Source organism: Pholcus phalangioides, unplaced genomic scaffold, assembly GCF_987345545.1.
Source record: "Pholcus phalangioides strain wild (caught in Gottingen) unplaced genomic scaffold, Ppha-v1.0 ptg000019l_1, whole genome shotgun sequence".
NCBI lineage: Eukaryota > Metazoa > Arthropoda > Arachnida > Araneae > Pholcidae > Pholcus > Pholcus phalangioides.
The window spans coordinates 1,775,313-1,789,981 of record NW_028301612.1 but is presented as its reverse complement, the minus strand read 5'-3'; the positions used below and the strand labels follow the sequence as shown (position 1 = coordinate 1,789,981).

General features: G+C 32.7%; 1 protein-coding gene across 6 annotated transcripts in view; it reads right to left on the bottom strand.

The window, feature by feature from the left end:
• Window positions 1-477: 477 nt before the first annotated feature.
• Window positions 478-14,669, bottom strand: part of mmd (disintegrin and metalloproteinase domain-containing protein mind-meld) — a 213,881-nt gene continuing 199,689 nt past the window's right edge. For 3 of the 6 annotated variants that reach the window (XM_089248249.1, XM_089248250.1, XM_089248247.1), the window contains 5 exons: window positions 14,408-14,594; window positions 12,697-12,799; window positions 11,011-11,163; window positions 8,097-9,252; window positions 628-783 (listed from right to left, as the gene is read on the bottom strand). In XM_089248249.1, coding sequence (XP_089104375.1) covers window positions 754-783; window positions 8,097-9,252; window positions 11,011-11,163; window positions 12,697-12,799; window positions 14,408-14,594 — 1,629 coding nt within the window. In that variant the 3' untranslated portion in view covers window positions 628-753. Of the gene's footprint in view, window positions 784-8,096; window positions 9,433-11,010; window positions 11,164-12,696; window positions 12,800-14,407; window positions 14,595-14,669 lie in introns of those variants that run through there. The other 3 variants (XM_089248253.1, XM_089248252.1, XM_089248251.1) reach the window with 3 other exon arrangements.

The following is a 14,669-nucleotide window of genomic DNA, read 5'->3' as shown; positions in this document are numbered from 1 at the left end:
ACTAGTATATAATTTAGCACGCACATAATACATTAACATGATAGTTTCTGAACCATTCTATAAAAGTCTTTTGTTTTTTTTTATCATACATCTGAAATACATACATGAGAATTATACACACATAAAATTTGTTTGAAAGCATATATAATCAAATTTTGGCCACAGAATAAATATATGAGGGAAAAGGATATCAATAACACTTTTGGGGAAAAGGGAGGGGGGGGGGGAGAACAAATCTCCATATTATAGATAAATTTCTTTCATGAATTTTCAGAACAGATATTTACGATAACAAACCTACAAAGACACTATATTCAACAACATTACATTTATGGACAAGAATGATAATGTTCGTTACGTGTGATAAAGTTTGTTCCTGGATGATGTTGAAGATCTCCAATTGGCCGAAAAAAATGGAGCTTTACAATAAATTTTACAATTTAATTGTTCCATATATAACTTGAAACTTTTTTTTTTGTATCCAACAGCTGAGTTTATATGTAATTCAAGAACATGCTTTTCTTTCTTTCTTTTTTAATCATTATTATTATAATACACTGCACTATTCTTGATGAATTTTCTGAGATGATTTGGAAGTTGAAAATTTTCGAAATGTGAATCATGTACCAGATGCTTTAATTTTTCTTTTTCGTTATCGTCGTCATCGCTAAGACGGTGTAAATCTAGCATATACCTTCAGGTCCTTCGGAGAGTGGACGCAAAGGATATCTTGATTGATCAGGAGGAGAACAACTACCAACGTTGGGGTCGTACAGCTGACATCTAAAAGGCAAAACATGTTCAAAACACAAGAGAGAGAAAAAAAACATTTTGTTAAGACTGAATTAATTACATCAATAAAGTCTATGATGAATCATATTTTCATACAGAAGTTTCAGATTAAAATTGGAACATTGTGGATATATATCGGTGTCACTGAAATAAATTATTTTGGTTTGCCTACGATCTATATACTTTTGTTTTTACAGTTCAGATATGTCTGTTGATTAATAGGAAAAACTCAACCTTTTGTGATTTTGACTTTAATAATTATTTTTTTTTTAAATAGGAAAACAGTTCGATATCTCTTGAGGGCATACTAAATAGTTGTATTTAGTTTTTAATAAAGTAATCATCTCTACCAAAAGCTTAGCCTGCCAAGGCCTTTTGTAAAAGTATAGATAGGCATGCCTAATGATAGTCATTAAAATTTGCTGATTTAGATCTCTAACAAAATGATTGAGCTTATGTATTTTCACATGCAAACTTGTTTTTAATCAACTTATCTTTCACTAACGTGCAAAAAGTAAAAAACTAGTGGCTACATATGTATATGCCTCTATACTCTTCAATATTCCCTCTAATTTTTTTAAGCTGTGCAGACCTAATGTTTCTTTGCACGGCAGAGCAATCTTTCTTATTCATGTTCATCAATGATAAAAATCTTGGGATTTAACATATGCAGAAACATTATCATTATGTGCAGTGCACATGCAAAGCTCAGAAGGAAAATTTCTCTTCATGCGTAAAGAATGGTAATTTTGAGATTGGTTTAAATCCAGTTTTAAGGAGGGCGGAATTAGAAGAATTATACTACAGTCGTCACTTGATCTTAACCCTTTGAGTGGTATTGATGAGATATTTCTGCTCCTTGACAGCCTCATTTTAGTATTGACAAGCCTAGACATTTTGCTAAGTTGATTTCTCAATGGAACCCTTTTCCTTACACCTCTTACTTTGCACCTGCAGAAAATGGGAAGTTTACTTAATTAAAAAAGATATGACATTTTTTTTCAAGATTAAGTGCTTGTGATTTTTAAGGTTAAGGAGAGCCGCCAATATGTATTCAAAACAAATTCAGTTTGATGTACAAAAATTTTGTCTAATGTCCCATGTGAGCAGAAGCAATAAAATATGATTCAGTAATGTCAACATAACATCTAAGAAAAAGACAAGAAAAACAGCAGTACTAAATTTAAGAGAGAGAGAGAGAGCAAGAATTTTTGTTCCTGATTTTCCTATTTAAATTCTATTGATTTTCAATATATTTTCTTTCTTTTTTTTTTCGGGCAAAAATGTTGATATTTTTCTCTCCCTAACCTTTCAATGAAAAGAAAAAGTCTGAAACATATTTAATTATTTTTTACTAAATCAATAAATTAACTGACATTAAGAATTAATTTTTGGAAGAGAACTCCATGACATTAAAGATTTTTTGTTCTTATGATATAAGGATACTCAAACATGAATGTTTAAGAACCATTACACACACACATTATCACAGATACACAATTTTCCTATTAGAGTATCAATTTGGCTTCCTCAACTCAAATGAAACTTTATTTGCATTATTTTCTTTAAAAAATTATTATTTCAATTCTTTTTTAATTGAATCTAATGGTGCACCCCATTTCTTTAGGAAGAAATGAGTCACCATAAAATCGGCTACAGATATTGAAAAGTATAGTTAAGTCATTAAAAATTATAAATTGATAAAATATGAGCAGAAATTTTAATGATTAAACTTTCAGTGAAAAATTTGGGTTTGTTACTTTCTCTAAAGACTTCTTTATTAGAGTGTATAAAAACCAAAGAAGCACCCACTATTTCTGCTTGTTACAAACGAAAGCCAACATGACGTTTTAAGTATTCATTTGATTTTTTCACAGATGTGTATAAGTAACTTCTGTACATAAGGAGACATATTCATTGAAGAGACTTAGAAGCTTCTTTGAGATATCATACAATTTAAAGACAACATTTATTGGAAAAAGCAGTATAAGTGGAAATGATTATTTGATAGTTTTCATCGCACCATGGTCATTTTCTACAAATGAGGGTTAATTAGACCGAGACCTACAATTTATTTCCGATTCTGAACGGCAGCCTTTTTTATATTCACCGAGAGGTTGGTGAGCTAATCCCTTGATGTGGGACTCCCTGTGGTAACAATGGTTTCTGACAAGAACAAATTGGGCATAGAACTCGTGACACCTCTAAACATCCTTTGGTACTTTAGATGAGTATTTTATCGACCTGGGCTACCGCGCTCAAATAACCTTTTCAAGAAAACTGATTTTTCTTTATATGCTCAGTATGTTATTACTTTCAATCATGATTACAATGAGTTGAGGGCGTCGGAAGTGTTTCAGATTTGTGAGTGCTTGGCTTCAGCTTACTGCAGGAGATGAAGTCCTGAATCAATCATAGGGGTGCTAGAGCTCTATGCTCCTAAATATTATGGGTGCTCAAGGTACTCACCCTGCAACTGATGCCACAGCAAGAAGTGCTTACATAAACACGCATTTCAGAAATTCTGTCTTTGAGGGCTTAACAAATATTAGGAACCAGCCAAATTTCATAGCAGAGTATGGGGGGGGGGTTCCCTCAAGAAAAAAAAAACTATCCTAAATAATGTTTTTTGATTTTTCTGGGACTCCATGACCCCTTATCATGTTGATAATGTACTGTCATGAAATCAGAAAGTTCTGTGCTATCCTTAGATTCCAATTAAGTAATCACTTATGCAAAATTTTAGGCACTAATACCAATTTTCTAGTCGCCATGTTAAACTGGTAATTGGAATTTATCAAACTCTGCCAACTAGTGATAGCAAATGGCAATATACAAGTCCATACCCCATAGAAACGAGGAACCTACAGAATAAATGTTACAGTATTTAATATTGATATTTTATCTCAAATTAAATCTTTAAACATGGGAGAAGCATTTCTAAAAATTTAATTTAGAAAAAAAAAAATCCTATAAATTAAACGGAGAAATTCAAAACTGAAACTTTAAAAAAGGAGAAAGGTATACAAATTTCTTACTTATGGGTATTTACTTATGGTGTTCTGGGAAAATAACATCATTTGTGTAACTTTATAATTAAAACAAGCACATAAATAAAAAGAAGCAGTAATAAATGATAACTATAGCTAAAAAAATTAAATGCAAATGATAGTGCACATAAAATATAAAAATATAGCTACAAAGAACAATAAGCACACACAAAGAAAGGAATGTCTCTGCAAAAAAAATCGCTCACCACGAAAAAGAAGCATTAAAAAAAAAAGAAGAGGGCAAAAGTTTGACTTCGAAAAATGGCTTACTCATTTTAATTGCCTTATAATATATCTAAGATTCATGCAAAAAATTAATGAGTACATTGGTGAAAGAAAACAAAATATCCTAGCATTAAAAAATAATAATCTGCATGATCAGTCTATTTATAATGATGATCTTGATTCTTCATTCTTTTTATTACTGCTGTTATCCTATGTTTTTCTTATTGCTGATTAGATTCATGGAAACGAACAACAAAATGCAATGACAAAATGTACAAACACTGCAATTTATGAGAGGTAAAATTTAGAAATTTCAAACATCAATCTCATGATTTAGATAAAAATGCAATACATCAATGCAGGGTCACAACTATATGGAGGGAAAGCAGCTGGGTCTGGCAGATCAGACTAAAGAGGCATAAAATCCAGCCCTTGCCGTACTGTAGCAAAAAAGGGGCTGACCAAATATGTTTTTCTACTTAGTTGCAGCCTTGCACCAATGCATCTATTTTTCACCACATATTGACAACACAATTGACAAACATATTTTACTACAGTTTATTCAGACTAAAAAATAGGACGTAGTATAAGAATGAAGTTCTTATGTATTTCAGTAAGACTGAATGCAATTTTTATGGTACTATACAACAAATGAATAAACAGATTGTGTATAATAAATATTTCCACATAGTCTAGAGACTCTTCCATAAAGTATTTTATTCTTGTGAAAAGAACTCTGGCACATGTGAATTAAATGAATAAAAAGCATGTGAATATATGAATGTCATATTTTGATTCATGAACGTTGGAAAATATTTGTCTTGATTTTTCAGAAAAATGAATTTTTAAGAGAAATATAATTTTGTATTAAATGCATACATGATTTATTTTTTGATTCCTTGAATAAAACTACTTTTTCCGAATTATCAATAGTTATTTGCATTGTTAAGAAAAAATCAGAAAGAGCATAAATAGCAAAAACATTTTAAACAATAATGTTATATTTATGAGGAGCACTTGGTGCATGTTTTGACTGATTCAAGAGTAGACAAGAAAAAGAAATGCATGAGCAACGATACGTGAAATATTTTTAAAAAATTGATCGATAGTTTGACTACATACCTTGAAAACATTCAAATGTGATTTGATTCTCCTTTCAACTTAAAGTAAGTAAGAACATATTTTTAACAAGCAGAAACACATAGGCACAAAAAATTCAATTTCCATACATTTAAGTTAACAAAAATTAGCCAGATATTTAAAAATAATGATACCAGTTGAAGAACTCAAACACAACACACAAAATATGAAAGCTTGAAAAATCCTTCATCAGAAAACAAAATTAACTTTATTAACCACTTCATACTTCACAATACTCTGCTAATAACTCACTAAAATTCTTAGAATAATCAACATTAAAAAACAAATTAAAATATTAGAAATATGAGTTATAAGAGTTCTGTTGATGTGTATAAGAAATCTTTCCACACAATATAACATATAATGCCTAGATTTAGATCATGTTAAGCTATAAAAAAATTTTACATACACTTTTACTTGCTAATTAAAAATATAACATGCATTCATAAACATTTGGGAATGAAAATGATGTGCTAACAGGTACACGAGTGTTAAAATTCTCATTCGTATATTCAGCCAGTGTTCAGTTTTGAAGATGAAACAATCACCAATTCAGTTTATATCAACAAATAAATGTTTGAGTTTCACTCAAATAATACCACTCATGACATAGAAAACTATATCAAACTGTTCCGAAAATATTATATCTGAGAAATTGATTCACTAAACATTGATGTTGTGTCTAATGAAAGAAAATGTAAGCAGACAAAATGTTGGTTTTTTTCAACATGAATAAAAAATTAGTGATGATTAATGTCTAAAAAATAAACGGAATTTTTCATGGATATGTGGTGGAGTTTTTGAAAGAGGATATTTGCATTAAATTTCTGAAGAGAAAATACTCCTACCTTCACGAAATAGCATAGGAAAGAGGGATTCCTATTCAATGGATTCACCAAATAGGAAAAGAGAATATTGATATATATTGATTCCTATTCGATGGAAAATTGAATTTTTTTAGATTGTCATGAAAATATACTAGTGTAAATTTTGAAAGATTCAGATGAAGAGAGATCAGACTGCCTTTATAATGAGCAAATTACAAAAAGAAGTAATCGCATAAAAATATAATGGACAAGTATCGTAATCATATTATGAGCAGTTAGGTGAAATATAAAAAAAAACGAACACGATTGATATACGTTATGATCAACTTTGACAATAAGCATGTGTATATCAGGCAATTATAAAAGCAGTTTTTTTTAAATGCAGTATTTGTTTGAATATCTTTAATTTTACTGAGCATGAACATTTTGAAGCCTCATTACCATTGTAAATCAAGCAAGATGGATAGTGAAGATATGAGACCAAATTGATATTTTTGTAAAGAAAGCAACATGTTAAAAAAGATATTGTTTACATTTTAGGAAAATGTAATGGCATGAATGAGGGGGGTAATGATGTCTTGAACGTTCATAAATGTTAGCAACTCATTTGTTTTGGTTTTGCCTAAGAAAGGCAATTATAAAAAAATATGTTGCAGTAGGTGTAAAAGGATTTTGAATGATAATCATGAAATCTCAGATAAATTAAAATTTTTTTTAGTAAAAATATTTTTGTGAAAAATTCATGGACAAGCAAGAAACTGAAAAAAGGGTGTAGTCTAATCACAAAAGGTATGATATAGTATAGTGCTATGCATAACCAACGTCAATACAAGACACTTATGATAAAATGGACAGTATATATCGTTGATTAAGTGTGCATCTAGTTCATCATATTCACGTTTTTTTGAAACATCCCTCATAAAATTTAATCACTTTTACAATCACCTGATATAAAGCTGTATTGAAACAAAATTCACGCAAACTACAAAAATATCACGATAATTGTAATGTAAACACAAGAAAAGAGGGGGGAATCAAACTTTTTTCTACATTATTAGTAACTACTAACATTAATTAATTTTTAAAATCCCAATTGGAAATTTAGTTACCCTAAAACTATGAAATCATTTAATGACTCAGGAATAATAAAAATTTTCTCGTAAAAGTAACATATCAAGCTGATTTTACACATTGTGTTCGATCAAATAATAATGCCACATGGTTTGAAATCTCATGGAAGCATATTTGAAATGCAACAATAAAATTGTAAAGTCCTATATATATACATCAGCACATTGAATATGCCCGCATGGCAGTGCACGTTGTCAAGAAGGCAAAAAACTTTGAAAGACAATTTCGTCTGTGACACTTCTGTTGACACTATCTCAGATTGAGAGATGTACACACACATATATATCACAAAATATAAATTAACATACAAGCTTTGTAATGCGTATCATAGCGGTTTTCTGATTTGTTATTTTATGAATATAAGTCGAAAACATGATACTCATTTGGAATAATTGGACATAAACTAAAAGCTGGAAAAGCACAGCTCAATAAATCTGAAATGGAAGATACACTTGAAAATGATAATACCTATATATCATATACTTGACACACAGCTCTGCATATTTATGATAGCCTAGAACAAATATACATTATTCTTTAGACTTTGAAAAATATGTATCATTTTTTCACACTTCAACATAGATAGTTGAAAATTTAAGAAAAATGTTTTTCGTTGAAATGCATTGATTCAACAAAAACCAGATGAGATGAAAATGTTCCCCTATTTTATAGTTTTTTAGAAATATTTTTATAGCAAACAAGATTCAATTCAACATAAAAAATGCACCACAGGCAAAGACAGTTTCGCTAACGCACAGACACAACCCACAATAGGCAAATAATATAGCAATAAAATGAGTAAGCCTTCTCTGAAACTTAACCGATAATATTATTTGGAGTAAAAAAATGTTATATTTTTCGAGTTCACATACTTTTGCACAGACATTATTTTAATATATGCGCTACTATAATATAGACTGTAATTCTAGACCTTGTATTCTGGTGATTTCTTCCTTGGCTTTCTCTTGGAGCTGGATGGCAGGGAGCCAGTGGATGCTGCAGATGATGGTGCCTGGCGCCGCATCGGTTCGATCTTCGGAGCCCTCCCACCCCGAGGAGTGATGGTGGCAACTGGTGCAGTGGGTGGCAAGAAAGCGTTGTCCTCAGAAGAGTTGGCATAAGAATCTTCAGAAGGTGGAGGACTCGGTACATAATCACAAGGTTCTGGGACTCTAGATGTGGGATGAGCCTTGGATGTTCGCGGGTACGCGTAATCCTTGCCTGTTACTGGCAGAGCTTCCTCACTGGCACTGCGGACTAGATGATGGGAAGAATATGTGCTGCCTTCATCCTCACCACTCACTTCATCTTCTTCGTCGTCTAATTCATCTTCTTCAACCGAATAGTGACCGGAAGATTTAGACCTATGCGTCAGAGCGGCAGACTTGACTGACGCGCTGCCTGCTTGTAGGCGGCCGAGCAGATATTGTAGGCCAGAATCAACTTTACCTTCACCACTTGAACGATCTTGACGTCCAAGCAGGTAGTGACGGTCAGCTTCAGGCTCACTCAAACGCATTTCGTCTGAGTGTGCTGGAGATGTATGCTCTTGAGAGGGTGGATGGTGTTCGAGCTGACGCAGAAGGTCTTCAAGGTTCCGGATACGAATCGGACAAGACCCCTGCTCTTCTATATCAGTTCTTTTTTGTTCTTGGGTACTCTTCATAATATTTAAAGCAGCATACTCAATGTCGGATATGCTTTTGCGGCTTTCCTCCGAAGGGCTACGTTTTGTTTCACCCATTCTTTGGGAAGCGGTATGCAAAGCTTCTAATATCTCTTCATGGTACCCATTAATAGCCTTGAGGGTTCTCTCAACATCACTGCCTTGCTGACTATCTCCTGGCTCATCGGATCCTTCTTCCCAAGCATCAAGTCGGCCGTGCTTCAGGATTCCCTTTTCTGGAACTCTAGACAAGTTGTCGGGTGACAGCTCAACGAATGTAGACGTTTCTTCAACTCTTGGTTGTGGCTGCTGTTGCTGCTGTTGAATGTGTGGTGGTTGTGGCTGAGGTGGATGTCTTGGTCCTTCGTGTATTTGAGGCTTTGGGTCTTGCTGGCGGCGAAGCTCCTGCAGTTTGTCCTCCCTGTTGGGGTGGGGTCAATATTCTGATAGTTGCCAACAATCAGAGTTATTCTTGTGAAGACGGGCTGGGACATAACCCTGCTCTTTCCTAAACTGGGGCCTCTGGTCATCATCCACTGAGGTATCCTCGATGGAGGGCCTTTCACTAAAACTATTTGAGAGCATATATCTCTGATCAGAGCTGTAACAGAATAGGAGAGATACAGGGCTAGACCCAAGCCCATTTCACCTCATACACATCATAGAAAAGCATATCATGAATAGTACAATAAATATTTGCAATTTATAAAAAAAAGTGTTCTATAATCACTCACTGAATAGCATAGCTTTTAGCCGAGTCACTCGAGAAAAATCAACATTCACATTCAACTATGTTACTGTGATTCTGATTTTAAAAAGGAATCAGATCAACACATAAACACCAAGTGCTCCTGCAGAGTATTACTAATCAATGTTCCACAGGGCAAAGGTTTGATTTTTCTTAAAAATCAAATAATAATTCTCAAATAAGATGAAAAAATGTACATATATCAAATTATGTTATGAAAAAAACTGCATATATATTTGAGGTTCTTATATTTTCCAAAATGAATAATTTTCTTCAGTGCTTTTATATGGATATCAGCATTTTGAATGTGAAGAAATAAGTCAATGACGATAAAACTGAAAGCACTGGAAACTCTAGTTCTCCCCTCCCCAATTTTTAGAGTCATTAAACATTGAAAGGAGATGTAATTCTTTTGAAAAATTAAAATGTGAAATATGGCAAAGAAATTATAAAAAAATAGAATGAATTTTTCAAGAAATTAGAAACAAATTTAAAATAAATGTTTCTTTTAATATTTTTGTATGAAAAATTTCAGACATGACAGATTTTACAGATTCTATTATAATGCAGGGCTGGACAGATCGAAAAAAAAATCTAGGCCCCAGAGAAAATTTGTAAAAGAAAAAAAAATTTCCAGAAGAAAAGGTCTAAAATAACGCTTTTTTTTACTTTTTTAGGGCACAGTGACCCTCTTTCAAATTTCAAACACTTTCTGTTGCTCTCAGCCTGTAATTTAGTAACTACACAAAGAAAATTTTATAGGCATCAATACCAATTTTTTAGTCACACATGGTGACCTGACACCTGGGATTTATCCAGCCCTGCTCTAATGGCATTGAAAAATTTAGGGCCAATAGATACTATCCAAATTATCAAACTAGTTATAAAACCTGAACGAAACTACAGACTATTTCTGTGCAAACACAAAAGCCTCAACAGGCCAATCACCCTACACTGTGGCTGAATGGGAAAAGCATAGAAAAGTGCCCATAGTAGATATAGTTGCCACTTATATTACTATTCATCAACCCCCCTAGATTTCATTAAAAAACAAATAAATAAACTGAAAATTTTGAATAGAAAATATAATGACAGTAAAAAACTAGGCTGCTACCTAACAATCGATAGCGTCTAAAATTTTCCAGTAGAAGACATGGGTAAAAACCCAAAATACTGGTACAAAAATTTCCTTTTCATTTAATAATGAAAAAAAGAAAAATAACTTAACTTACTAATAAAAAATAAAATAGTTATTTTGCATTTTAAAAAGCAATACTAGAAAGAAGATTGCCAATTCTGTGAAGAATCTCAGCTTCAAAATTTTAAAACAACAAATGTCTAACAGCCTTGGAGAATTGCCTTTTCTTTATAAGAATTTTATATTCAACAGTTACAGGATAAAACTTCGGATGATGGTAAAATAAACCCTACCTGTACGACGGCATGCTCCCGAAGGTAATAATGCGATTTACATTTTCTTGCGATGACCCATCTTCTTTCTTCACGGCAAGAGGTACATGTAGTTTTTTCCCGAACCGTTTTTTAAGGTACGCAGATGCTCCTTTCGGCAGGAGGCTGCTGCGTCTGGAAAAAAGGAAATGGTGATTATTAGTAAATGGAAAATCTTAATCACTCATAATGATTGTTGATACTTATTTCCATGTTTGAATACTATAATTTATTTTAGAATACTGTCGATCAAATTTGATTAATGTCGCATACAACTGACATTTAAAAAATTTTAAATTGAGATAAAAATTTTAAAAAAATATTGTTAGAGAAAAAGTGATTAAAACCTAAGAAAAGTAAAAAAAATTTATTTTGTCTTTTTCTTTCAGATCGCTAAACTATAGTTACAAATATTAGATATCAGGTTCGTAGCGTGCCTACTCGGGACGGACTTTTTCTTAGGGACCTTCATAGGGTTACCCTAAGAAAAAGAGGGGTTTGAGACACCCTATTCAGCTTTTGGCTTTGGTTTTCCCAGCCTAGTTATGGGTCTGTTAGAGAGAGAGAGAGATATGTTGTTTTGATTTAAATATTTATTGACATACACTAATATTGATTTCTTTCATAGTGAATGAGTTTTTTAAATTGAATTAGCCATGAAAAATTTAAATATTCATGAAGAATAGTTTAATTTTTTTACAACTTGTTCTCCAAGTTACAGTGGAACCTTGATAACTCGACAACCCAAGAGTGCTGATAAACATGTTGATTTAATCAGATATCAAGTTAGTGAAGTTTCATTTGATCACAACCTCACAATGTTTTAATACCATTTATGTAAGCACGTATACTTTGATGCAGGTGAATAATTCTATTCCATCAACTATAAATTTAAAAAATATATATCTGCAAATTTTTATGAAATATTTCTGAAAATATCTCTTATGTGTGAATGAGCAGTACAATTCAAAATTTACTATCTAGCTTGCTCTCGTACTCTCATTCAAAATTTTTGATCTAGCTTGCTCTAACATCTCTTGCTTAAAAGTTTCAGATACTATTCACACCTATTCGTGACTCTACAGGTCGAATTTTCCAAGGTGGGAGGGAGAATCTTTCTCATGGAAAAACGATTTAACAAAAATATATTGAAATATGTGAGAGCAATGTTGTGAAAATTTAAGGTCATTCAAAATTTTGAAAAATTAATTGTGATAATGCAGCACAAATTGTAGTCAACTTAAGCTGGGTTTTAATGATCTTGTGTTGAGTTTGAGAGTTTCTCCCCGTTGAAATTAGTAGCAATCCAACCATGAGAATAACAAATGTCAAGTTATCAGGATAGTCAAGTTATCCACATGTTCAGTTATCGAGGTTCTACTATATAATATACAATCATAAAACAGCTAATAAATCACATTCAAAATATTGTTGTGGAGCAAACACTGCTTGCAACACACACATAAAACTCTGAAATGTTAAAAATTGCATCCAAAGATAATTATCTTTCAATCTTCTGATAATAATTAGAACTAAATTCCTATGCACATAATCTGCATGTAAACATAACTCCTGTATTTTATTCACTTCAAATTTTTATTAATTAAAAAATTTTCCACAGATAGCATTTTTCTAATATCCTTTTGAAAATATAAAAGTAATGCTCACCTGTAACACGTGGCCAGGAGAGCAAAAAATATAAACACACCCCCTACAATTGTAACCAATACTATAACTAACGAAGTAGCACTGAGACCCTTTCCTGTGGTTACTAGAAATAAAACAAACAAATTTTTATTCATAAAAAAAATTATATAGGAAAGTCCAAAACAGTTTATTGTGCAGATAATATGAAATACTAGCTATAATACCAGGCGCTGCCTGGGTTCCCCTCCCCCTATACTGGCAGCATTAAAGAAGTGACAAACCATTATAAAGGCATATACATGCCTGAAACGCATTACTAGGGAATCATGGTAACCAAAGTAAACATTCCAAACATCATTGTTGAGGCTCAAGAATCATTGCTGCCCAACAGTTTTTGCCCATTTCAGACATATTTTCCTAGCTCTGACAAACTTTTAAATTAGCCTATCGTTCAAGTTCAGTCCTGTTTGGTATATATATGTAATATTTGGCAACGATTGGTCGAAATTATAGATTTGTGTAGAGGTACAGAGAGAAAAACACACACAGAGAGAGGGAGAGAGACAGTCAGACAATAAATAATATATATAGAGATTTATCTGACTGGGGTGTTCAATCTTTTCAGTCTGTAGACCAGATATACAAGATGCGTCTGAGTGGCATGGTGGTAAGATGCTCGTCTGCCACAGTGAAGGTTGCTGTCACAGCCCGTGTTTGAACCCAAGGGAAAATATAGATAAGATATTTTTCTTAATGAACTTGAGGTGAACACCGATAGACAGCGCCTTCATTTCCAACCCATCTCATTAATGGCAGCAAATTGCAATGTAGCGATATGGCAAGAGTTTGTTTGGTGAAGTAGATATACAAGATGACTACTGCTTGTGGGCCATGTTCCAGACTCTGCCACGAAGCTGGGCTGGAAGAGATCTCGGCAACAGGATAAGTCCAGTGGCAAAGTTCTGGCGTTCATGCTTGTGGCCCACAAACTGATGCACTTATTCTACTGTGAAGATGGATACTTTTTTATAAACACCTTTTGCGGACTAAATGCAATCCGTTCACAGGTCAAATGCAGTTCATGAGCCACAGATTGAACATGCAAGATCTATGATATGTACATGTCCAGAGAAAAACCCTTATTCGACAAATCAACGCAATACAACTAATTTGACTTATAGCTTATAACAGGCCTATGCCATTCATCAATGGTATGTCCATCTCTATTAGTTCTGAATATCAAAATCATAAGCCTCAGAATTCACTTTCCAACAAGACCAAAAAAAAAAAAAGTGAAAAATCAGTTTAATTTAATTAAAAGAATGTGAATCGGTGGCTGAAAATTGAATTCCAAGATTTAAATTTTACATTACAAAGTATTCTAAACAATTTTCTGAACATTTCCCAAAACTGAAATTTTCACTCAAGATTACAATTTACAAGTTTTACATTGGAAGTTTATAGCAAATGGTTGTTCAAGAATTATATTATTTTTTAGGAGGAAAATACGTTTAACATTGTATACATTCCTGTAACATGATCTAACTTAACGTTCTAAAATTTGAAATGAATGTGAAAATTCTAAATCCTACGGATATGATTCATACATCGTATCTCTTGGGAATACATAAAGATCACATTATTATGAAAACTGTTAAATCAATTCACTCCTGTAACTAGAAATTATCAAATAGATTTCACCAAAAGATGAAATCGCAAAACATTTGCTTACCAACGAAGGTGCTTCTGAAGGTTTTGTTCTTCCAGTCAGCGTCAGTTTGTGAAACGGCTTCAGGGGTTGTGAAAATACTGGGTATTCGATCTGGAGCTTCGGGATGTGTTCGCTCATCTGCTCGCTGGCTGCAATCGAATGCTGTCCAGCCTCGTTCACAGTAACAGCTGTTCAGATTTGAACACACCTGCAATGTTTACATTACTATCAATCTAGAGTATGATAAACATAAGAGTAAATCAGATAAAAGCATATATAGAAG